Source organism: Anticarsia gemmatalis, chromosome 7, assembly GCF_050436995.1.
Source record: "Anticarsia gemmatalis isolate Benzon Research Colony breed Stoneville strain chromosome 7, ilAntGemm2 primary, whole genome shotgun sequence".
Taxonomy (NCBI): Eukaryota; Metazoa; Arthropoda; class Insecta; order Lepidoptera; family Erebidae; genus Anticarsia; species Anticarsia gemmatalis.
In genome coordinates, this window is record NC_134751.1 from 12,815,020 (window position 1) to 12,841,319 (window position 26,300).

Below are 26,300 nucleotides of genomic sequence, written 5' to 3' on the forward strand. Positions count from 1 at the left end.
AAAATGCTTACAAAATATTTACAAATTTCGACGCCATATTTAGTTACATATGTGTTGGTTACTGTAGTCAATGCTATGTTGTGTGTGCAGCGCGGTCGGGCACGGTGTCGGGGCTGGCGCCGGGCGGCACGTACACGTTCCGCGTGCGCGGCGAGACGGGCGCGGGCGCGGGGCCCGCCGCCAGCTGGACGCAGCTCATGAGCATCGGCGCGCCGCCCCGCCCCGCCGCGCACTCCCGCCCCACCGAGGTACACAGCCTGCTGTATTATTCAAACATCTTATCTAGCAATTATTGTCAAATCGTGAAGAAATTATAGCTTGAATTTAGAGGGTAAAAAGAAAACCATTAAGTGTCTGAAAAATGTGTCAGTAAGCCGGTTGACTCTCTTTTTTGCTGATCAGACAGCCATTTCTAACTTGGAAGATATCGAATTGATTATATCACTTGATTAAATTTACCAAGAATATTGTAGGATTGAGGCGTGACATCTAACATATAAAGTTCTCGTGTCGTCAGAATGTTAATCACCTTACTTTTCCTCCTCAAATGGCTTTACCGATTGTTACCCAAATTTATATGCATATTTAATAAGCCTGAGAATCGGCTACTATATATTTTTCGTACCCGTAAGTGACAAGGGTTGCCCACCTCTAATTTTAAATTATATGACAACGTTTGCCGGATCAGTTAGTAATGTATGGCTATATACTTGCAGGTCCGTCGCACATCATCGACGGTGGCGGTTCGTTTCCGCGCGGACTACTTCTCGGCCGCCAACGGCAACGTGACGGCCTACACGCTGGTGCTGGGCGAGGAGCCGCGCAACGACACGCCCGAGCGCCTGCCGTCCTGGCGCGAGGTGCACTCGCTACCCACCTGGCCACCTTACCAGGTTAGTAGTAGCTTTGATATGATTTACAGCATTTAGTTGCAATTTGCTCATAGACAAAGAGATATTAATGTTTGTTTATTAAAAACGTCTAAATGCATCCATCTGACGGCAGAAAAATCGGCCCTTAATCACCGGCAGGTACATACCTGCTACTCGGCGTCCGCTACCGTTTTTACTTGTTGTATAGGTAAAGTAACTTTTTACATTTAGGTGATTCAAGCCGTACTCGTGTCAATAAAATTACTAGAAATTAAAATTTATAGTGCTTGATGCATGCTGTACCGTCATTGTTTTTATAATAAGATAATGCTACGTTTTAGAAATCGTCAGCGTTAAATGCTCACCCTGGGTGTTTTTAAAGCAAACATAATCTAAAAATGTACTCTTAATCGACTCATTCATTACCCACAGTAATAGATTTTTATTTTATTTGCTCTATACAAGATTTTCGCTCTCTGTCTTTCTTTCATGCTATAAATCCCATATGATAGTGGGGTCTGCCTTCCTGATCTTTCTACTCCACTTGGCTCTGGACATCGTATTCGGAAATCTCACATTCACTTATGTCTTTTTGCACTAAAGTTACTAAAGAAAAAGTTCTAATATAAAAAAAATATTAATTAATTACAGGTGACAGAGCCCTACTATCCATTCCACGGCTCGCCCATAGAGGAGTTCACGATCGGTTCAGAGCGGTGCGACGCGGGCGGTCGCAACTACTGCAACGGCCCTCTCAAGCCGGGCACGCGGTACTACGTCAAACTGCGAGCGTACACCGCTACGGACAAGTACACGGACACTGAGTACAATGTCGTTTATACAGGTAATTAACTTGTTTACATCATTAGCCTAGCCTTTCTTCTTTCTTCCAACTATGTTGGAGTCGGCTTCCAGTCTCACCGAGTGCAGCTAAATACCTATAGCTTTTACATGGAGGGACTGCCTATCGGAGCTCCACAACGCAATACCCTTCGGTAAGACTGGTTGTCAGACTTTCAAGTTGACTACTGGTAACGACTGTCAAAGATTTTGGAAAATGGCAGCCGGGACTCACAATTTAACATGTCTTCTAAAACACGGAGGGACATTAACACACGGGTGTGGCGGGTTCGAATCCTATCGGGTAAGATATACGTGTGATGAGCACGAGTACCTGTTCTGAGTTTGAGTGGAAATTTATTTATTCTTTTTATTATGGATTTTTCAGGTGTAGTAAAAGATCCCCTTTCTTTAATATGAAAATGCCATGGTAACGCGTTTTTAAATTAATATGAATATATTTTTATCGTGACTTGATAAAAGTGTGATTAATCATATCCTTTAATTAATAAGATATCCACTACTCAATTATAAACTTGTACATATTTATTAAATTATAATAATCTGTATGATATGATTTCAAAGTTTGACCGCTAGACTATGGACATTTTATGCCCATTTGCACAGAAATTCCTAATCTCGAAATCATCCTTAGAATATAGAAAAACATGATAATGATAATGAATGCTATAGAACTAGAGATAGTTTGAGTGTTCTAATCTCAGAGACAGCTAAACCGATTTGAAAAAATCTATCACTACATTCTAACAACTTAGTTGAAACATTTGCATGTAAAGTTCACGACTGCCAGCGGCATACAAAATTCAGAATTTAGAAAATTTGTGATCTTTATTCTTTGCCCTGTTAGATACAGCTACTTTATTTTGGAAATAGACATAATTCTTAATTATAATTTAGTCTAGCAGACCCGCGCAACTTCGCTTGCGTCACATAAGAGAGAATGGGTCCACATTTTCCCCGATTTTGTAACATTTTTTATTGCTACTCTGCCCCTATTGGTCGCAGCGTAAAGAATACAAACACTGAAAGAATTTTTCAAATCGGATCAGTATTCCCTGAGATTAGCGCGTTCAAACAAACGAACAAACAAACAAACAAACTCTTGAGCTTTGTAATATTAGTATAGATAAATCATGCGTGCTACTAAGTATTTGACTATATCAAAACTATTATTTCTAAACTTATAATTTCACACGATACTACAGGTCAGCTAACAATCGAACACAATGACGTATATTTAATAAGTAGTTATCACCCAGTATCTTGATAGTGATGCTTATTGTATCTTATATGTAGATAGCAGTGATAAGTGTTGATAACGCCAGTGAGTGTACAGTTAGCGGCGCGCGCGGTCGTGATAACACTATCAGTGGTAATTAGAGCAATCATTGAAACATTATGGATGAGGTCATTGATGAAGTTGAAGGTATTATTATAATATTTTTAATGGCGTTATTTTTTTAGTACTTTTTTTTTGTTTTTTGGCATGTTAAGATCTTGGAAGTCATTGTTTATTAAGCCGGTTGTATGTTCAAATCGGCTTGCCAACAAACAGCAGATTATTATAATAGCTAGAGGCCGTCCGCGACTTCGTCCACGTGGAAACCCTTCCCGTGTAAATCCTAATCCCTTGGGAACTCCGGGATAAAAAGTAGCCTATGTGTTATTCTGGGTCTTCAGCTACCTATGTAGGTAGGTCCGTAGGTTCAGTAGTATTTGCGTGAAAGAGAAGCAAATATCCATACAGACATACATACATTCTCACAAACTTTATAATATTAGTAGGATAGGCTGTCTCACTTTCGCGGTTCATGAGATACAGCGTAGTGACTGACAGACTGACCGACGGACAGCGGAGTATATTAATAATTGGGTTCCAGTTTTATCCTTTGAGTATGGAATCCTGAATGTCTATACCCATCTGTACAGTTTAGCTGTACAGTCAGTACAAACATTTATGTAAATTTACATAGCTTAATTTCAGCATAATGTAACTAAACTGGCTAAGCTCTCAGCCTTAGTTTCATTGCCTAGTGTTTGGCTTATGTTTCAGTCACTATCTTCATGCAAAATTTCATAATATCGGATCATTAATTTAGTCGTGAAAGCAAAAAGAGTGACTTGTGAATTTATGATATAAGTATGGATATTCAGTCATCTATTTGCAGTAGTAATTATGGAAAAATTCTTTCCCCGATCAATGTTGATTATCTAAACGATTATGTAGATTTGTTAGAAGTGTTTAAGTGGTGGTTAAATAGAACTGATTGTAGTAATCACGGCGCGGCGTTTTAATTCCTGTTTGAAGTATAATGGGTTTTGTGAATCAGACACTTCGGCCATAATACGCGGCCGATAATACGTCGCGTATTTATAACTTTTAAACTCTCGCGTTGCATGTTTAATGTATAATAGAATACGGGAATTAACGCGAACACGCATTTTATCTGAAAATGCCTGACTGCAGTCAGCCTGCGACCACGGCGAGTGCAACCTGCGCCGAAACCTTAGGCATTTTAAGGTAAAATGCGTGTTCGCGTTAATTCCCGTATTCTATTATACATTAAACGTCGCGTATTATTGGTCGCGTAACGCAAGAACAGTGAAGCCTATACTAATTAAACTACGCCCGACGCATCCTCCTTCAAATGTGAACCCACCCTTAAAGGCATTTAATGAGTTGCAGAAGTGATTCTTTTGAAATAGACCCGGCGACATGAAATAGTTGCCATATTGTGTCGACCGTTCGATAATTTTGGTGTGTAAACTGCTTGATCTACGTTTCCTTTTTTTTTTATTAAAGAAGACAATTTTGTCCCATGATTTTCATACAACGGAAATAAAGTACATCTTGGACTTATAGCTATTAATGAAAAACGTTAATATTCGATTGTTGCGATACTTGTTAAAATGTGTAGACGTATACGTGTCCGCGTGTTAAATTTATTAAAGAGAATTAAAAACTATACAAATGATTCCAATGTGCTGTTTGTATTTAAAAACTTTGGTGAATAAATTCTTAATCATGATTCATTCAACTTAATATTCATAATTATTGTAAAGTATTTATTGTTATTGATATCAATGAATCATAATCGGATGTTCATCGTTTCTGAGTCACAGCGGTATTTGTTTATTTACGTATCTCTCCGAAATATTGTTATAGGCGACCTAACACGATACACTAATGACGTATTAAAAAGAAAACAAGTTTTTTTAACAGTTGTAGACGCAAAGCTTGTGTCTATAAATTGTCTTTTCTTAGGATAGTCAACTATCTAGCATAATTCACGGTTCAGCTATTTAGATATTAAAGCGTAGACAGACAGACAGTGCTATTCTCGTCTTTATACCACTAATATAAATTACAAATTCCATTGATAAATTTTCATTGTCATATACAGAGGTAGACAACACAGCATGGATCATCGGCGCTTGCGTGGGCTGTGCGCTCCTGGCGGGTGGCGCGGGCGCGCTGGCCGCGGTCCGCCGCCGCCGGCGCCGCGCGGCCCCCGCGCCGCCCGCGCCGCCCGCCGTCCGCTCGTCGCGCCCCGTGCGGGTCACGGACTTCATCGACCACTACAGGCTCATGGCCGCTGATTCCGACTTCAGGTCAGTGCCTACTATAGCGTGAGTCTTACACATTGCATTTATTCATATCACTATGAGTAAGAAATTGAGTCAAACTCGTTTTTATTGGATTGTGGTTTGGTACATTGGATTCAAATGCTAAATACTATAAAAAATTATAACTGACTAACATTGGATACTAAACTTTAATTCTTAGAATTTTTTAATAGGTTGAATTCATGAACCTTCACGCTCTTAACACGCATTATTTTACTGTTATTACAGACGTGTACTTACACCCGCAAATATTTACGTACATGCTAACTTGTGTGACAACTAAAGTTTGTTATACTATAGCCTACATACAAACTTATAACACGATCTACATAATTACAGATTCAGCGAAGAATTCGAAGAACTGAAACACGTGGGACGCGAGCAAGCGTGCACGGCAGCTGACCTCCCAGTGAACAGACCTAAGAACCGTTTCACGAACATCCTTCCCTACGACCACTCGCGGTACAAACTACAGCCAGTCGACGACGAAGAAGGCTCAGACTACATCAACGCTAACTACGTACCGGGACACAACTCCCCTAGAGAGTTCATCGTAACTCAAGGACCGTTACATTGTACAAGAGATGACTTCTGGAGAATGTGTTGGGAATCAGGTTCAAGAGCTATCGTCATGTTGACTCGATGTGTAGAGAAAGGGAGGGAGAAATGCGACCGTTATTGGCCGTATGACACCCGGCCGGTGTATTACGGTGATATAGCGGTGACCGCGTTGAATGAGAGCCGGTATCCTGACTGGACGGTGACGGAACTGATGCTGTGTCGTGGCGCTGAACAACGAGTGATTAAACACTTCCATTTCACTACTTGGCCGGACTTCGGCGTGCCTGATCCGCCTACTACGCTTGCTAGGTTTGTTAACAAATTTTTTATACCTTATTTTCTAAAAACTCAACTGCTTTTTTGAAAAGTTGGTAAAATATAATTTATCAAACCACCCGAAACTTAAATAACATAAAAAAATATTAATTTCTTGTGAAAATGAAAGGTTTTCGGAATTTGCAAACATATAACTCAATGTAAAAGTAGCTAGGTGATCTTCGACCGCATCAACGGAAATTTTTGGTATTCGAAACAAAATCTTGGTTTGAAATAGTAGGTAAGTTTACAGCCTTATCAATTATATAAATTTAACCATCGTCTCCTCCCGTAATGAGGGAGGTGTTAGGCTTTGAGTCCACCACGCTGGCCAATTGCGGGTTGGGTGCTCTATAATAGTTATTTAAATGTAATAATGTTTGTCCGTAGGTTCGTGCGTGCATTCCGCGAGCGCTGTCCGCCGGACTCGCGGCCTGTCATCGTGCACTGCAGCGCCGGCGTGGGCCGCTCCGGCACATTCATCACGCTCGACACTGCGCTGCAACAGGTACTTACTACATTTCAATCAGATTTATTAAGAGTTTAGTTTTATTATTTCATCTAGATACATGAAATAATAAAATATAGCACTATTATATGTATAGCCTATTTCAAAACTGTTATAAATGTGGAAAAATAATCAAATATCGATCACAAATATTCAAGATGCCAATACAAAAGGGATGGAATTTATATGTACTTTCTTTGCTTTGTCGGATTGTTGGTGTTGTTATTGATCAATACAATTGAAAATTAAATATTATATTTTAAAAAAGACATAAAGAACGACGTTTTATTATACGCTATAGTTCAAAAAAAGCTTTATTCATTTGAGATTCATGATCACTTAAGAAACTGAAGCCTTGAGTTCTCAACTACCTAACGAGATCTGGAACTACAAATAATATACAATATTTTTTCCGCCAGTTGTCGAACCACGCGGAGTACATCGACATATTCGGCATGGTGTACGCCATGCGGCGCGAGCGCGTGTGGATGGTGCAGACGGAGCAGCAGTACATCTGCATCCACCAGTGCCTCGTGGCCGTGCTGGAGGGGCAGGACCTGGCCGCGCCCCCCCACAACAACCACAACCACCATCTCAATGCTGCCTTCGAAGGTACACCACTTATTTAAGCTTTATTTTATGTGCTATTCGGTGTTGGGGCTGATTTGTGTATATAATGAAGGTGGTTTAAACAGTTTTAGTCTGCTAAGCTAATAGTTAATAATTTTGTTCGAAAAGGGGAGGCATTTTGCTCGTAAAATTGCTTTTTACCAATGGATTTTGGCTATAGGGATAAAGTAAAAAAAATATCCTTAAGAATTCTGTTTTATGATAAACTAAAATGTTTCGTAATTCATTTTTAAAGTAAAATAAATGTTTTGATGACTATAAACAGTTTTGTAAGTAAAATTTATTGTTACCTTAAATGGTTTCGGCATTCGTCTTAACCAATAGGTGCGTTATGTAGTTATTTTGTTGCAGTACAGAAATTATTCACACTAATCGAAGAGCAGGAACTCAATAAGTCGATTTCATAGCGAACCGCCGGGAGCGAGTAGTCGCTCCAACATACTGTAGTACTTGTAGTAGCGGAGATCGGACGTGCTCGGACATGTTCGTGCTTGTTCGTGCGTGTTCGGTCGCCGCTAGGTGGAGGGAGTCACGTGAGCACTCGCTTGTGTCTATCGCCTGTCGCGTCGCATGCCCCCCCCCCCCGCGCTCGCTCTCGCTTGCCTCACCTTCCAGCGGACCCACTAACTGTGTGTGTGTGTGTGTGTTCTTCTGTGTGCTCGTGACGTCAGCTGACCTCACTGTGTTGCAGATGACGAGGGCATCGCGGAGTCGGGCATGTGAGCCGCCCGCCATCGCCGAGAATGAACTTCGTCCGTCCGCCCCGAGCACGTGCGCGTGACCGCCACGTGACCGCGACGAGCCCGTGACGAGCCCGCCACGAGCCCGCCACGTGCACGCGCTCGCCGACGTCGTGTGTACTTAATTTATATTTAACTTCTCGATGAGATCGCTTGTATACAGTAGTGTTAAGTTTTTTACTAAAATATTTTTATAAAAATGTACATGAATAGAATGGACCAATCGTTGAATTGTATATAGACTAAGGTAAATATATAAATAGTTTGTTATTTTTTTTACGATGAAATTGTGGCGACGCCGTACGTATAGTGCGGCGAGCGGCCGGGGACTTACTGGGACTTACCGGCTGTCGCAGACGCCTCGGTGCGATGTGCTGTATATGTTTATATTTATAATGTATTTTGATATCCATGTTAAAAGTTTTATAAATAATATTGTTTTTACATATTTTAACTGTAAGTATTGATCACCTCCGAATCTCAAAATTGTACTTAATTATTATGGACGTATTGTCTGCTCAATTACATATTTGTGAATATTTGTGGTCGAGTCACCTGTTGTTAAAGTATAACTTTTAACAGACGGTGACACGTGGCGTTATATGTGTATGTAAAATGTTCTACACGCGCGATATCTACGAACTAACGCTGGTTTTAAAACAATTTTGACTATATTTTTGTAATAAATTTTAAAATAATGTACTTATAACGTTTTATTCTTGTGCCAAAAAAATATATAACGCGACGTGTGAATTGTTTAAAACGTTTACACACTGGATGCATTTTAACGCATATTAGCTTCTTTGATCGTATTTTGTTATAAACGTATACATACGTGTACGTACATAGACTAGAGACTAGACTAGAATCTGTATTATGACGCGGCATTACATCTTACCTTAACTTTAATACTTTAATATACTTTATTTGAAAGATTGTTACCGTCTACAATACAGTCAAGTGTTTATCGTCATTGTAGTTTATGCTTTAAATAAGCAAAATGAAATAATTGATTAATAATTACAAGATTAGAAGATTTAAAAGCTTTATCATAAAAAAACATTTACATTTGTCTTCAAAAATGTTATAGTAACTTCGGCAGTGTAGCAGGTATAAAGAGTTTTATTTGTATCGCAAAATTGATCCAGTGTGTATACGTTTTAACGTATAAACTCCGAGATACAGGAGCACGTACAAAGTGCGCGCGGGACTGCGGTAGAGGGTACTTAGCGAACATTCCTCATAGCGAACAGTTAATGTACAATGCGTGTTCACTGAAGCATTCTAAATGCAAACCACTGTTACATTACGTAATGGATGCAATATAACGTAACAGATTAATGAAATATAGTCTATTTTTTTATAATGTATTGTTTTATTTTACCTTGTAGTGAATTAATTATATTTGTGTCGGTATAATAAAAAAAAGTGTTTTTGTACTCTAATTGATTTTGCTATAATATTTGCAGACACTCTCAATACCATTACGATGGCCTCAAACCTAATCCCTCCCTCATCAGTGGGACAGGTATGGATCAAATATTTGGCCGTTCGCGATATACCTAATAGTTTTTTAAAAGCAATATTTTCGCTTTGACACATTAAACAAACTACCTAGTTTCTTTTAGTCGAACTTTTAGAGGTTATTTATTTTAGACGAAATCGCGGTCGCACTAATGTCGCCTAAAAGTTTTAGGTTTTTGGGTTACAATAATATTTAGATAGGACAGCTTCCAATCGTGGCTACAAGTTAACTAGAAATACACTTTACCTTGACAACAAGATGGCGTTAGTACACGACAATTTGGCTAACACACATCAAAATGTTTTCCTTTAGTAATCCTAGATGGCATTACGCGTTATTATGTTTGAAGTTTTCGTTTCTAGGTGGCGCTCCACACTCAGGCAACGCGGCAACGTTGCGCATCATGAATAATATTCCCGAATTCAAATCAAAATTTTATGCATGCACAGAATGAGAGATTTGTTCAGTAGCGAGATACCACGAGACTAATTGAATAATTAAATTTCGTTGAGATATTTTATTTTTAACTGTGTCTGTGCGTTGGGAGCAAGAATAAAATATATTTCGTATAAACTTCTTTAGTGCCCCACAGGAGCACTATACATACATTTCGCAAAATAAAATCAAAAGAAAGTATTATGCAAAGTTATTTTCACACTTTTATATCTTAACTAACTAGCGCGGCTCAGCTTGAAAACAATGTTTCGTCGCCAATTTCTGCAGTACAGGGAGTTTGGAAAAAGAAAGTAACCTATGTTTATCGTTTGAAAGAGTCGATAGAAAATAGTATTAAAATCGGTTTTACTATTCAGTCGTGAAAGCGACACTTAGACTTTTGCATAGTTTTATATCATAATTATTTCCTAGACTTTTAGTCGAACTTTTAGAGGTTATTTATTTTAGACGAAATCGCGGTCGCACTAATGTCGCCTAAAAGTTTTAGGTTTTTGGGTTACAATAATATTTAGATAGGACAGCTTCCAATCGTGGCTACAAGTTAACTAGAAATACACTTTACCTTGACAACAAGATGGCGTTAGTACACGACAATTTGGCTAACACACATCAAAATGTTTTCCTTTAGTAATCCTAGATGGCATTACGCGTTATTATGTTTGAAGTTTTCGTTTCTAGGTGGCGCTCCACACTCAGGCAACGCGGCAACGTTGCGCATCATGAATAATATTCCCGAATTCAAATCAAAATTTTATGCATGCACAGAATGAGAGATTTGTTCAGTAGCGAGATACCACGAGACTAATTGAATAATTAAATTTCGTTGAGATATTTTATTTTTAACTGTGTCTGTGCGTTGGGAGCAAGAATAAAATATATTTCGTATAAACTTCTTTAGTGCCCCACAGGAGCACTATACATACATTTCGCAAAATAAAATCAAAAGAAAGTATTATGCAAAGTTATTTTCACACTTTTATATCTTAACTAACTAGCGCGGCTCAGCTTGAAAACAATGTTTCGTCGCCAATTTCTGCAGTACAGGGAGTTTGGAAAAAGAAAGTAACCTATGTTTATCGTTTGAAAGAGTCGATAGAAAATAGTATTAAAATCGGTTTTACTATTCAGTCGTGAAAGCGACACTTAGACTTTTGCATAGTTTTATATCATAATTATTTCCTAGGCGTAACTTAATTAAAATAAATATACTTCATTCTATAAAATCTCAGTTTTGATCCTCTTAGACTAGAGGAGCTCGTGGCTTAGTTAACAACAGCTACGCTAGCCGAGGTTGTTCTATGGATGGGTGACCATTTTAACCATATCGAGTTCCTTAGTCTTTCGGAAGGCACGTGTTGGTCCCGGCTGTCATTGTCTTAGATGCATGCTGCAAGGCTCTTAGGCGCGTCGAGGAGTCCATAAGCTAAATATAGGGCGAGTCTCCTTCATTTGAATGCTTACTCCCACGCTCCTACTTAATAGTCAGTTACGGAATGGTTTCATGTATGAGACAGTTCTAAGGACTCATTTAGCTTACAATCGTAGTTTGCCGTAACATAATACTGTTTACATTGAGCGACAATTATTAAGAAAAACGTCTATCTAATGTATAAAATTCTCGCGTCACAGTTTTCGTTGCCATACTCCTCCGAAACGGCTTGACCGATTCTCATGAAATTTTGTGAGCATATTGACTAAGCCTGAGAATGGGCCAACATCTATTTTTTATACCCCTAAGTGACACTTTTTTTTTATATGGCAGAACAACGTCTGCCGGGTCAGCTAGTAACTCCATAAAAAGTAAAATATCTTGGGTAAAATTGGGCATAAATCGTTCGTGGATGCGAAATCAGCTTCTAAAGTCACAGCGGCTGGCTCTAAATATCCTCGAATATGTTTTAATATGCCTTACGAGTTAGGAATAATAGTAATATTACCAGTAACCAAATGATCCTTGCTGTCTTTATGAACAATCTAAAAGTGTATCAATATTGAACCAGGTCGTAGGTAGACGTCCTGTGTATGGCCTTTCAATGAATGCAATAATAATAAACATATCTATTAACTATTGATTCTCGTAATATCAAGGATGAAACAGTGAAACACATCAATATCTTTCATCATATATCATTATCTAGTTCCATTGATCTGTTTAAAACTAATTATTATTGCAATACGCGATCATTTCCGATTCAATTACAGTTATCAATGTATTAATCTGATCGCGTTGATTGGAAATATAAAATTGTTATAGGTAATGTTAATTAAATACACTCAGCGGCAGAAAAAGTGGCCCAAAGCAAAACTACGATAAAACTTTTTAGAATATCAATATATGGTTATTATTTTGGCTATAACTATTAGTTAAACAGTTTATACACAAGTTTAGTTACAATTTACACTAAATAGTCGTAATTTTTTAATCAAAAATGGGAAAAATTAAAAAATACAGCTTTTGTCGAAATCACTTATTGAAAGATTTTGCAAAAAACTAATTCTGCACCAAAGAAAAATCTAGTTTATAGCGCGTGTTAACTCCTCTAGCATTTATGGTGACCTGCATGCATTCTGGCATGCTTTGGAGGATGTTTTAATTACTTCTTGAAGAACTTTATCCCACACTCTGACTAGAGCGGTTCTTCGCTCACCAAGTGATTCTGTTGGGTTGGGCAGTGCACATACACTGTTTTTTAGCATGTGCCAGACATGTTCTATGGGGTTGATGTCTGGACTGCGAGCAGGCTAAGCCAGTTTTTGAATCCCGATATCAGCAAGGTGCGATTCCACAACGCGGGCGCTATGAGCGCGCGCATTAAACTGCATTAGAGTTAATCCTCCCGACCAATGAAATCCATAAGTGGTACAAAATGGTCTTGGAAGATTTCTTCAATGTACCCGGCTGCTGTTAGGCGCTGATCTACGATGACAAGCTCCGTACGTGCCTCCAAACATACACCTCTCCATACCATAACAGACCTACCTTTGTAACTGACCGTCTGACGTGTTGTGTTGGGAAAAAACCGTCCTTAATGGCGTCTTTACACTCTCTCACGACCATTTGGTGCTCTTAATGCTACTCAGCACTCATCGGTTAACAAGAACTTGCTCCATTGGTCGATAGCCAATTCACACGTTTACGAGCAAATCGTAATCGCGCAACTCGATGGTGTCTCTCGAGTTCTGGTACTCGGGTTGGTCTTCCTGCCCGTAAATTACGTTCTTTTATCCTTCGCCTCATGTTCCGTTCACTAAGAATGACTCCGCGTGCCGCTTGAAGCCTCTAGTGAATCTCAAACGCTGTCAGAAAGCGGTTTCTCAGCACCTCGAGGTTAACAAATCGGTCATCTCTTGCGGATGTACATCGTGTTCGTCCAATTCCTGGTCGCCGCGTATAGAGACCAGTCTCACGATACCTCCTAATCGCAGACCTTAAAGTGGTACGCGATACATTGAAAAATGCAGCCACCTCTCAATGGTAATGGCCCTGATCGAACAACAAGACCACCTTAGCCACTTGTTCAGCAGTAAGTGGCATCTTCAAATCTTTTCTAAAATCTAAATAGACCAATAATCAATAAAAATCATAAAGAAAATCGTTTCCGTGCAGCAATATTTCAAAATACAGAATTCAACTGACCTCTCGTTCTAACACACATTGTTAGAAAAAGTCATCCGTCACTTAAATTAATCTGAAATTCAACACTTCATAACACTAAACAGATCACTTCGCAACTACTTACAACAATATATCTTTCATATATAACTTAATTTGTTTACAAATTCACGATAAGCGCTTGGGCCACTTTTTCTGCCGCTGAGTGTATAACAAGCTTTTTCATATGGCTATTAACGTCTATGTTTGTCATATTGATATCAATTTTAATTAAGTTAAGTACTTAATATAAATTAATTTAAGTTAATGTTAAGATCAATATTGATTGTGAATGCTTCGCAGTCGCAACACGTAAAATACTAATGTTCATCTGCATCCGGTGAGACTGGAAGCCGTAATTATGTATTCAGTTTTCTATGATTTCAAGTATATTTTGGATACCTGCGATTTTCCCGGGATAAAAATTATAAAAACCTATGAAGGTATGATGCATCTTTGCGTAAAAACCCCTTTCAGCAACCCAACAATGCGTTGACTCGTCCTTTTAATTTATATAGATATAGCAATTTTGTAATGTGTCGGCACCGGCGATCTGGCTTTAATCATCCCGATTTCAATTCTCGGGTCGCTCAAACTGTAATTGGGTTCCATCGTCAAGAAATTTCGGCGCTTAGCAATGTGCCCGGGAAACGGCAATAGGTTTTCCCCCTATTACGTGGCAACTAAACTTAATTGGCGAAATAGTGGTGTAGTGACGCGTATGGCGCTTTGAGACGCAAATATACGTAGGTGGAAGTAAAATGTTCGCTCCTGTTTAAAAATAAGTTAAAAGAGTAATACCGTAGGTACATAAAAGAAGTATCGAATAAGGTTGGGACAATACCATTGTGATGACGTTAATGTTGTGGGTCGAAGTACCGACAATTTAGTAAAAATAACATCAACTGAGGGTAGGCGTAAAAAATCGCGCTATAAGGAGACGACGCTTAGCAGCTACATCAGTTCATCCGTGACTAGGACCGGTGTCACTCGGTCGAAACGTCGGGCAACAAATAAGGTTCCGTAAACCTTTACATATCAATCGCATATAAAACTCATTTACTGTTAAAATGTGTGCAAGTCGTGATAGTTTAAAATCGTTTTATTAAAATAAACATTTGCAGGTTAGTTTGTTAATTTTATTTCAAAAACATTTTCGTGAATGGTGTGAGTGTCAAAAATTTCTGGGTCTTGTATGCGGACAGTTACAACAGATGCTACACTTGCACAGGTAGGGTCTGACCTCTGACGTGTAGCTGACAACCGTCGTACGTTTCGGTCGAAGGTACTCTATCAAGTCGAACAGCATTATCAGGATGAGGTAGAAGAAGGCGAGCCACGACGCGTTGACCGTCACAGCGTAAGCGAAGCCTGGAGGCGGGATGATGATGTGCCGCGGCATGTGTGTCAGTGCTGGGCTTGAGCGCGCAGGTAGCGGCGGCTGTAGTACATCAGAGAGTGCACGGTGAGTATGCACACGTATATGATGATCACGCGCACCACGGCGCCCGCCGCAAACGACGCCGCGCTCGCCTCGGGCTTGCACCGCCCCATGCCCCGCGCGGCGCCCGTTCAGGCGACTCGCAGCCCGGACATCTTGAAATCACGGTCTCAGAGAGTTAATTATTGCACTGTCGCAGGTCGCACGGTCGAGCCGTGACAACCACTGTCATCTGTCATTTGTGATATTTTTTGACAAGCAGCACAAACCTTTTTTTGACAAAACTTTGTTGAAGCGTATTTTAAAGAACAGGGAATATTTTAATAAAATTGGCTACAAATACGCCAGTTTAATGTTCAATATAATTTATTGGAAAGTTTTATAACACGCCGAAGGTACTTGCCGCGTCACGTGCCTGAGAGCGCCACGTGCTTCAATGAGGCACGCGCGTAGTGGTCTACGGTCGTAATATCGTAGACCTCTACGCGCGTAGAGCCTTTAAACGTAGGACTAAATTAAGTACTACTATTAATAATATAGCCGGCTTCGACTCAGTGATTATAAGCTATTTTGAAACTATCTTTTTTTGGTTTATATGAACGTATACGCTCGATCTTACAAGTACAGACCAAGTGTGGAAGATACATATTATTATAATCAAAGGTGTCAAAATTATGAGGAACTATTCTTTAATATAATAGCAATGTCATGCTTTCGAGAGAATCACGAAATTTTATTTTTATTAAAACCTCATGTTCGAGCACATAGTCCATTACATTTATTATTAGGTTACCGTTGTTTTAGAAACAAACACAATCACGTTTTTGTTTTATTCTACTTTTATAATAAAATACCAACACTGATTGCAAATTGCGTATGGAAATGCTGGACTTAATTAAGTGTGACTAAAGTAACAATACGCTCAACAAATACATAGCATTCCTCCTTTGTTCACTTCTCTGTAACCGAATGTTGCCGAGAGGTTTACTCAAATTGAAATACAGGACACGAGTGGCACCTTCTACCGGGAATGTGTGGGAATCAGATGCAGCGCTGCACGTTGCATATTATAATAACAAAGCGACGATACTACTGTAACCAACACGTATACTATTGAACTAGATATCTGATAAAATGTTTCAAACAAAGAGAATATAAATTCTGAAGCGGATAAAACTAAATCGCCCGAAGATATCGGCGATAATTCAAGCTAAAGCCCACCCTCGAGTTAATCACCGCGGTATAAACGAAGTGTGTATTCAAGGCGCCGGTGGCACAGACCTGGTGTTTATTAAACACGCACATCTAAGCAATCGATAGACAAGTCATTTGTCAGAATCGATCCGTCGGCTCGACACTATGAGGAGCACCACACAAATCTACTTGAGTCCTGATAGGATCGCCGGTGCTTAGCCTTTACTTATCTCTGCCCACGAAGCTTTCACAAAAAATAAATGAGTTTTATACGTTTGTCGACGTTATACCATTTTATTTTTTGGTGGCGTAAACCTCGGAATACATTAAAAGTATAGTTACGGATTTCTATGACCACGTACTGAGCAATTTTGACAAAACGAGTTCATTACAAAATATTATGTGGTGTTGTTGTCAATAGACATGTGTACAAAAGGCGGATGATCTAAAAAGTTTTCACACGTATAGTTGGTATCACACGAATGTTAGGCCATTGTGGCTGTATGAATGTAAGGATTGTAAGGAGCGAACTTCCAACACCTCATTGTTGTCGCAAATGCGGTAAACTTTGTTGGTTGTTAGCGGTCTATGGGAAACTTTGGAATTTAGTTATTCAAGCCGATGTAATAGACATTAGTTTACGCAATTTGAGCATAGGTTTGGACCCGAGGGACGACAGCTATCCATCAGTGCTTGTAATATGTTTAGAAATTACGACAGCCCTTATAATAAAAGAACATTCCAGTTATAAAAATGTTTATCTCATATATTATAATGTACACTGCTATTATTATAGCCGGATGTTTGTGATACTTATTCATAAAGCTATTTCTTTCTTGAAGCATCAAATAGTCGTAAAAAGCTCACAGACACGAACTGGTGTGACACAATATTGACTAAACAGTGTCGCGAACACACTGTGTTTATGCAGGCGACACAGTATTACCTGTTCCGTGCGTGTTCGGTATTTCACGAAAACTTCCGTAAACCTGCTTTATTCAGCGAAAACAGTAGCTGAACATAGTTTACGTTTTTATAGACTAATTCGATGCAGACTATACAACAGTTACCCTTTTTCGATCGGCTTTTACGACTCGCGTGCGATGATAGAGGCACGGCGAGGTTTTGTACAGCGCACAATACACGAGATCACAGATAGCGTACAAACATTAACATCAGATTGATATCCATCTTCCCCGGAGGACCGATGAGAAGCTACCCGCTATTGAATTGTTTGTGTAAATTATTTATCATGAGGGAGTTTCCTCAAGGTACACGGTTACCGTCGGCCGTAATAAAATAAAGACGTTTCGTAGTGTTCGCAAAACGAACTCGTGACATTACGATGTGTCGTTTCAGTCCCTAATGACAGTTTTATCGTCGCTCACCTGTCGCCGCGACGTACTACGTGTTCTACAATAATGCCACCGTACGTTGTACGTCGTAACACAAGTAACGTACCACTGAAATGATTAGGGCAATAAACGCTGACAATTTTAAGATTTTATGATTACGGAATGTTCTTAGTTGTTATGACTACCCATTACGAAATGGCTTTGCCTTTTACAGTTATGAGGATAACTTATAGGATTGTCCCCACATCATAAAATTATTTGGGGTTACTCCCTCACTTTAATACTTTCGACTTCCGACCCATATTAAAGCCGAATGGTGCGTCGAAATTAAGCAAAAAACAGTACGATAATTACTTCATAGACTCGAGGTATTATTAGACTTTTGTGTTGAGTAGGCGATGGAATGACATCGGAATGTTAGCGTAAAATGTAGCGTTGTTGATATTATGTTCAGTTAGTACAAGACACGGTGCAGTCGGCTATTAGCGGAGTGTTGATAGTAGGAACAGGCGGCACCTGGCGGCGGGAGACGGCGGGAGGCGGCGCGACTCGCCCATCAATGCGATAACTTAAACAATGCCCACGTCAGATGATCGCTCCATGTGATGTCGTCAGGCCGAGTGGCGAGCGCGCCGAGTCGTCGTCTGCACGCGCACACCGCCCAACTCAACACGCTCCAGCTTTTGGAAGGAGCCGTCATAAATCATCCGAAATATTAGTAATTTGGCGTTGTTTATTATTATGACGTCACATGTTTACGGTTCGCCGGCACGCAACTGTTCTCATGTGTTCCTACAAGTATTTTTAATACGCATCATGCCGCCGGAGCCGCTCCACAGTTAATACATCAAATAATACATAAAAACGGAATTGTGTAGTGCAAACCAAATTCTGACAAGATTATGAGTACAAGCGTCCCTGAACACTCGTGATAAATTATAAATATCTGTGCGTGTATCTCTGCACAGTATCACGGATGCGTGGTGTGTGGTGTTCGGTGTACTGTGTGGCGGCGTGTGCGGCGGCGACAGAGGCGGCGCGCGTGACGAGCGCCAGGCGCCGCGGCACAAAGGAGCCGCCCGTGCACAGGACACTCGGCAGGCGGAGGCCATCGAGTGGCCTTCCAGCGCGGAGGGAGCCGAGCGCCGGTTGAAGGGCCGGTGCTGCGGGTGAACGACCGGCACACGCAAGCTTTTTCACGTGATACGATTAACGTCGCCGAAGTAGGTCAACAGAACACTGCACCGCGCCCCGCGAGCACGCCGCCGCCGTGCACCTCCACCGCGCGGCCGCCGGTACGTACCCACCACCACCACCGCGCCAGCCGCTCCGAACGCGACTTATCCCATGTTCCGCTAACTTACGACGCCGCGCCACCCCGGGACTCACCCATTTCTTATTCGGAACAGATTCGCTTTAACTTTCTTAGGAACAAATACGCACATTTATTAAGTTCGTATCGGATATCGAGCGAGCTTTGTTCGGCGACGAGTTTAAAATAAATCGAGTGTCTTTCAGTGTTCCAACATTGATGGAGTCGGCGAACGAGTTTAATAATGCGTCAATTTACTTAGGTTCACCTTAAGTATAAAAGCTCAGTTGGAATAAAACAATGTTATTGGAGGTAGATAGCGAGTCGACGGCGGCGGTGGGAGTCATTTGCAACGTTCCCCCTGTTCGCTCTAAAATCGCCTCCACACCATGCCGACCGGTCGATACACGTTATACTAAACACATTTGCGACGATTTGTCGAGCCCAATGTAAGTAGCGGCAAGAAGGCACTTATTAGCAGCTATTAACGCTGTGTGCACAACACGTAACTGAGTTAGTCGGGCTTCATCGTTTGATGTCACAATCACATCACAACTTACTCATAAATTCCCCACAAACCCAGAGGGTGTTCCGTGAATTACATAACTGCAATATTGAGGCCGCCGCAAACAAAACAACTACTAAGTCAAAACTTTGTACGTACCTGTGTATCATATAACTATTAAGTAGAGGTATGTACGTACGGTAGGTAGAGCCGAACCAAGTTTATGAAACTACTTAAAAACTGTATGGACGCAGACTTGACGACATTGTATACTGCAGAGAACTGATATTACATGAGTATATCTAGTATAAAAACTGTTCTGAAAGCTAAAAGTGCATTTTATGGAATATTACATTTTACGAGTTGTTCTTTCAACGGAGAGAGCTCTCAGGCTTCTTTCTCATGGGACCCACGGACTTCTACTACGAATCTAGCTTCTATGTTTTATCATACACACATATAAATTCAAAATCGTATACGGGATAAAATATCGACTTGCTGGCTTATGTTGAGGAAACAGTTAAAGAATTTCTCGCAAATTTGAATAAGATAGATTCGATAGGAATGTCTTCAAATAACGCTTCGAGTTCCTTTCATCTTTTAATACAAGCAACTTTTGTAAAGTATCATGTATCGCAAAACATATATGGGGATATATAATACTTTAAACATGCCTAATTGTGTATCGAAGAAGACGAAAAGTTCATGAATATAACGGCTTAATAAACAACAAAACAAACGTCGTTATAAAGTAAGTAAGCGTTTCCCGAACTCTGCAAGATCATTCACGTGTTGGGAGCGATGCGACGCTGTTATCTCGTCAAACATCGTAACGCTCAATTAAACTTCCACACAACTTGTACACATTATATTGCGTGTATATGGACTAATATGGAGCACGTCGGACACGTCGAGTTGACGCGTGTTTTTCTTGCAGTTAACTAACTAGTTCCAGCTGATAGAAGGACAACCGGTCAGTTGTGCGACGCGGCGGGAGCCTCGGCCCACACGCCGCCCTTGTTAATGGCGCCACACGTCACCCACACACACATCACACTACTCCGCTCATTCTACACTAACAATGGAAAATCATTTGATTGCTACGCCCCACAGCACAACAATGCGACATTTCTCACTTTGTTTAAACACTATCTATCTTTGTGTGTCATCGTTTTGCAAGCTCGCTGTCAACGTATCGAGATGCGATCCATTACATCGCATCCCGCGCTCTGAACTGTGGACATTTCAGCGCCAGTTAATGAAAAGAGTTTTATGTGACAGCGTAGCGGCGGGTGAGCGATTAGTCCCGCCCAACTATTTGTGGTCAAGTCGCTACAGACGTTATCCGAACGATTAAGGCTCGATCCGTCTGTGGAGCGACGACACGTCCGGTGTAGACACACTACCACGTCGCTAATAACAGGCTGGCTGACCCATTTCAGTTTTACGAGCCACCCCGTGCTTGGAGTTAACGCCGTCCAATAATTTTGCAATAGCCATTTTGCTATGACAACTAGGTTGTTGCCGGGCGCCCCATATCGCTAATATCTCAAAGCTCCTGGATCGGGACCGGTTGATTAAGGAATAATCGGTTTTTTATTACAAAAATCCCGAGTAGAGCCGTGCTCGACAAAATTTTCGGCGCGTCCTCTTTATTATATTAGAGGCTAAGCCCGTGATCGGCGCATGTTTCCAGCGCTCCCGCAGATTACACGACAGGACGGTTGCTTATTTATTTATTAAGTTCAGCATTAAACTTGAGTCTTATAATAAAATTGCTAAGAGCGAGTCGCTCTTCAGACTAAGGGTTCCGTACCCGCAGAGAACGTAATTAGCTTAATTTCGCAACCCTCTAACTCATTTTTACTTTGAAACTCGATAAAGATTTTAGCAGTAATTATAACCTGCCTCGCTCGTTACGGTTTCTCTATTGTGTATTAGAAGCAATTTTTATTGCTTTGAAATACTGATCGTCAGCAATAAAAATGCGAAGAGCCGTTTTCGTGGACTCGAATCGATATAATTCGAATGAAAAACATTTAGAGTACTCATAACGTTTTGTAGAGTGCAAATCTTTATCTTCTTTTGTACAAAGACATGACACAATTATTCTATCTTGACAAAGAGTATGATAACCTCTCAGTCTCAGCACTACTAAATGTATTCACAGAAGGTTTTGTGTTACATTTTAAATATTTTTACAAAGTCGTTTTGAGTGAGGCCTCACAAATAAACATAACAATCACGTCTGGAATCCCGTGAGAGGCTGAGCGGATTCCCGCGGGGGAGATAACATTCCTCTTTATAATAGCCCCGTGATTCTAACGCGAATCAGACAGGTTTAACTGTTCAAATGGCACCCTTCCCACTTCACATTATTACCTACTTTCTTTTGGCCTTTCTCTGAAGTGAACGCGGATGTTATAAGGACGTCTAGTGTAATATACGACTCTCGAGATTCTTCTCATAGCCGACGTGAATAACTTTATAAGCGTTGCCGTAGAGCCGCGCGGATAAAACGTTTGTTTCAGAAAAACGTGACCTCACGACGCGCACCTCCTTGTTTTATTACAAGCTTTTATATATAAATGTGTACCGGAGTAACACTCGTCAATCGTAAAGTAATTCCGTGAACCACACGGCGCTCAGCGGCGGTGAACACTGAACAGTGAACTGTGGCCGCACTCCAACTGTATTTTACTGTTTAATGTGCGGGAAGCTGTCTTCATTTTTCTCGTCTATCCACACACGTTAACGATCTCATAAAAACGCCGTCAAAGTAATTGATTTCATAAAATCGAGAGGCCAATCGGAATTTAAGACGTTTTATTTAGTGTAGTAGATTTTTCTTTTCAATTGGCCGCTATGTGGCATTACGCCGGATAGAAAATGTAATTTGCAAGAGCATCCATTCATCTCTGTCATTCGGTAACTGTCCAGTGAAACATGGGCTCCTTGAGCCGAGTGCCGCGGACGCTTGATATTGCCTCAATCTTTTTATCCTTTCTTTTCAAGGAAAAGGCTATAAGCTTTGACAAGCTCAAACTCGGTCACGTGTAGTCACTTGAATCGAAAAATCGAGCAAAAACTTGAGAAACTCATCGATTTGATCAGGAATTTGATTACAGAATTCTAATTAAAGTTTTTTGCCTTCTAAAACGAAAATAAATTAATGTTGAAGGAAATTCTTCGAAGGCAGTGTCTCACACATTCTAATAGAATGATCTTTATTATGTAGACGCGTGTTTTATCATCTTTTAGTTGAAGAGTATTTTATGAATTGGCCATTATGGTTGTTTTATGCAGTAAGCCTGAGCTCGGGTAAGTTATGACTACTTATTGTGTAGAATTGAGACATAACGTTTACGGACGGTACTCGTAAAAATATTGTGTACATGCTCTTAGGCAATAACATGTGGAGACCGTACTTTATAGACCTGTAGCGAGATTACTAGAGGTAAGTCACGGGTTTTAATTATGACGGACAATATCAGAGAGAAAAGTAATTAATTAAGTATGATAACAAAGAGTCGGTTACATTAAATGGTTGTAGAGGTAGAGTGGTGACCCCGGGGGAGTGTTCGTGATTCCATCGCAGTTGGTAAGCGGCGCACGTAGGCTTACTGAGTGCAGACTGGCGATACGCTCCTAACCGTAGTATTGAGTAAACAGAGAATTCACTACTCACGGAAAATTGTTCCACAACGTTTGTATGCTGAGTGGACGCCGCCCGGCTTAACTAAGTTCTTCAGTAAGTCTCAGTCCGCCGGACTAGTTGTTAACACGTACGAGTGTGTTCACCTGTTTCTATCGACAGCCTAATCAGTGTATCAATAAGCTCACACAATCAACACGCAGTAATTTGCTTTCGTAATTAATAAAGTCGACAATATTGCAATTAACATACAATAGCCAATCAGGAGCACTTCAAACGAGCCGTGACGGAAATTGCGCTCTATATCTCCCGCCGACACGACAGAACCGTTGACGAGGAAAAAGAATATTTTACCCACAAATTGTTATTAGAGTCAGGTAGATCGAGCTCCGTGTTCTTTAAGTACACAAAGCGCACGAGTCTAGAAAATTATTCCCTCAAATAAAACAGACGAAAATATTCACTTTGTATGAATGTTTAGAAAAAGCTCAACATTAACATAATGTCAGCTCACACCCGCGCCTCAGCCGGCGTGGTACATACATTACGCGTTAAAGAAGCCGAACCAAAACAAGTGCGGCACTGGACCGACCGGACCGAATTTCTTGCTGCGTCCCGCTGTACCAGTGACGCCGCTGTACGTATCCAGACTGCATTACTCTACAAAGGTTGAAGAGATTGTAGAGTACATACAGACGAAAACGAAGTGGACTTTGAGAGTTCAGAGGTTGGAATCACGTCACAATGTGGGTTTTAATGCCTTCGTGGTGGGAGTGCCAACTGAGCATCTCACAAAGTTCATGGAGCCAGAATTTTGGCCGAAAGGTGTTGTTTTCCGGCGATTCCGTGGCCGGATACCCGATACTGCGCGATACACGACGCCGACGCTGCACAATAGTAGTAATCGTGTATAATTATAAGTTATATTAATTATGTATGTATTAGTATATTTATATTTTTAATTTGTAATTTGTTTATTGTATTTTCTATGGGCCTCAGTTGCCTGAAATAAATGAATAAATAAATAAATAAATAAAAATAAAAAAAATAAGTAGATACCACATATATTATATGTACATAATTCTGTTTGCTAGCTTTTACTGACGCTCTCGCCGTCACTCCCGTCACTACTGTCACCACCTCCACGACTTCTGTTGTCATTCAATCATTTTATTCCGAGATTCTTTTTGTTCTTTCGTAACAAAATAGCAGTTTATTATCCCGACGTGATCTGAAAAAACAAAACCCAGCGGTCTACTTCACTGAGGCGGTACGTTGTTGTAAAAATCATAACAATAAGCTGTTCAAATGATGTGGAAACGTTGGTAATATTTTTACTATTAGTATGGGCGATGTTAGGTCAATTTATGGCAAACGATCGGAGGTTGACCTCAATTCGAGCGTCGTCCGCCTCGCTTCCTCCACAAGGAAGCCGCCGCCGCCGCGACCCACTGATACTCTAATACTACTTGTTTTCGTGCTTATTATATCTAATTCTATCGATTCTTCATTAACAGCGGCGCAGACCGACTCAAAAGCACAAGTGCAATTATTCCGCACCACACGGTTCCGATCACTTTAAACGTATTTTATACGAATGGAAATATTTTATAAGACTCATATGAAACAGGAAGTAGCGAGGCAACGCGCAAGGATTTTCCAGAATCTATCTTTGATATCGCGCTTATAATAGACCGATGAAACAAAGCGCCGGAATGTTTATCAAATAAACTCGTTTTATTACTAACAGTTAGAGAGTTCAAATTAATTTATTCTAAACTTTAAAAATGGTAGGGATCTTCGGCGTGGAACTTTTTCAGTTTTACTACCAAAAGCTTTTGATTCCGCTAATTCGATCATCAAACGAAACGATATTCGACAGGAAGACGTCGCGAGTGCAATACGTCAGGATAGTGTGGTAATTAGCGATCAGTCGGTACGAGGAGCACACGTCGGGTGCCGCGCGGCGGGCTAGTGCAGGGCGGGCGGCGGCGGGCGGCGGCGCGCGGGCGGCGTCGATAGCGCGGCGGCGGCAGTGCGCGGCGCGCGCGGGTGCCGAGCTCCCGCCCGCAGCAGCGCGCCGCACCGGCCGCGCCACGTGCCCGCACCTGCCCCGCCGCCCGCGCAGCGCGCGATACCGAGCGACGCGAGCCTGCACCGCCAGCGCCGGACCCGACGCCGGGCCCAGCGCACACTCAGCACACTCTCCTAACTAATAGGTACCGCACGTCACTTAAGCGTTGTTGTTTCAGCACCTGATGTATCGTCAAACACCACTGTCGCCGGTCGCACGACACACTTTGAAATAGATTTAAAACCGCGTGAAGTGTCAAACATACGCGACATACACTCGTAACTCTAGTACTTTATCTAATGACGGTAATTTATCAACTGTTCACTTGTGCAACTACCCCGAAACTTATGATGATGTCGCCCGAATTTTCCTCAAAGATTTCGCGGAAATTCTTTATGTTACCATTGTTAAAACTTTTCAGTATCATTTACCTTTACTTAAACTTTTGTTAAGTATATTAAAGTGAGATAAAAACCGAAATGTGGTGTCATGTTCAGCGTAGCCCCTTTGAGAATGAACAATGATTTAAAAGTGGAAAGTAAATAGTAAACAGTTTTATAAAACATACTTACTTGGTGTATTTTATATTTGCGTGCCAATATCGCAGGAAAATTACTCTCTGTTGCATTAAGTTTTTATCTAAAGGAAATTGGTAATTGTTCGCTATAAAATTCGGTGCTTATAAGACACCGACGCGAGTTTATAGTACACTTTTAAAACACTTAAATAGTTGTTAAGACGCGAACAAAGCTTAACCTTAATACTGATAGTTTTAGTACTTTTCAAGTTTTTACGCCCGAAGCAAAACTTTCTGAAAGAGCAGTAATAGATGTCGAAGATTACATAAAAAGAGTTCGTGAGTTTGTTGCCAGTTCTACTTAGTGGCTGTACCTTTTCCTAACTGTTTGTAAATTCATTAATTTCAACTTTGAAAATCTCAAGTGTCAATATTTAACCAGGGGTCGGCTTTTTCACCGTCAGAGCTTTATTTCAAGAATAAATACGTCTTTTTTCGAT

General features: G+C 40.6%; 2 protein-coding genes across 5 annotated transcripts in view; both read left to right on the plus strand.

Annotated features, from left to right (window-relative positions):
- Ptp10D (Protein tyrosine phosphatase 10D) overlaps positions 1-9,476 on the plus strand; it is a 50,442-nt gene extending 40,966 nt beyond the window's left edge. The window contains exons 18-27 of one of the 4 annotated variants that reach the window (XR_012959542.1): positions 91-248; positions 717-893; positions 1,524-1,716; positions 5,138-5,182; positions 5,261-5,345; positions 5,700-6,230; positions 6,627-6,744; positions 7,164-7,356; positions 7,726-7,907; positions 8,066-9,476. Coding sequence is in view for 1 of the 4 variants with exons in the window: in XM_076116190.1 (XP_075972305.1) it covers positions 91-248; positions 717-893; positions 1,524-1,716; positions 5,138-5,345; positions 5,700-6,230; positions 6,627-6,744; positions 7,164-7,356; positions 8,066-8,097 (1,610 nt within the window). In the remaining 3 variants the exon portion in view is untranslated. Of the gene's footprint in view, positions 1-90; positions 249-716; positions 894-1,523; positions 1,717-5,137; positions 5,346-5,699; positions 6,231-6,626; positions 6,745-7,163; positions 7,357-7,725; positions 7,908-8,065 lie in introns of all 4 variants that reach the window. The other 3 variants (XR_012959541.1, XR_012959540.1, XM_076116190.1) reach the window with 3 other exon arrangements.
- Positions 9,477-25,260: 15,784 nt separating this feature from the next.
- The window catches only part of Trpgamma (Transient receptor potential cation channel gamma), a 49,043-nt gene continuing 48,003 nt past the window's right edge, over positions 25,261-26,300 (plus strand). Inside the window, exon 1 of the mRNA XM_076116193.1 lies at positions 25,261-25,428. The gene's annotated coding sequence lies outside the window, so the exon portion shown is untranslated. The remainder of the gene's footprint in view (positions 25,429-26,300) is intronic.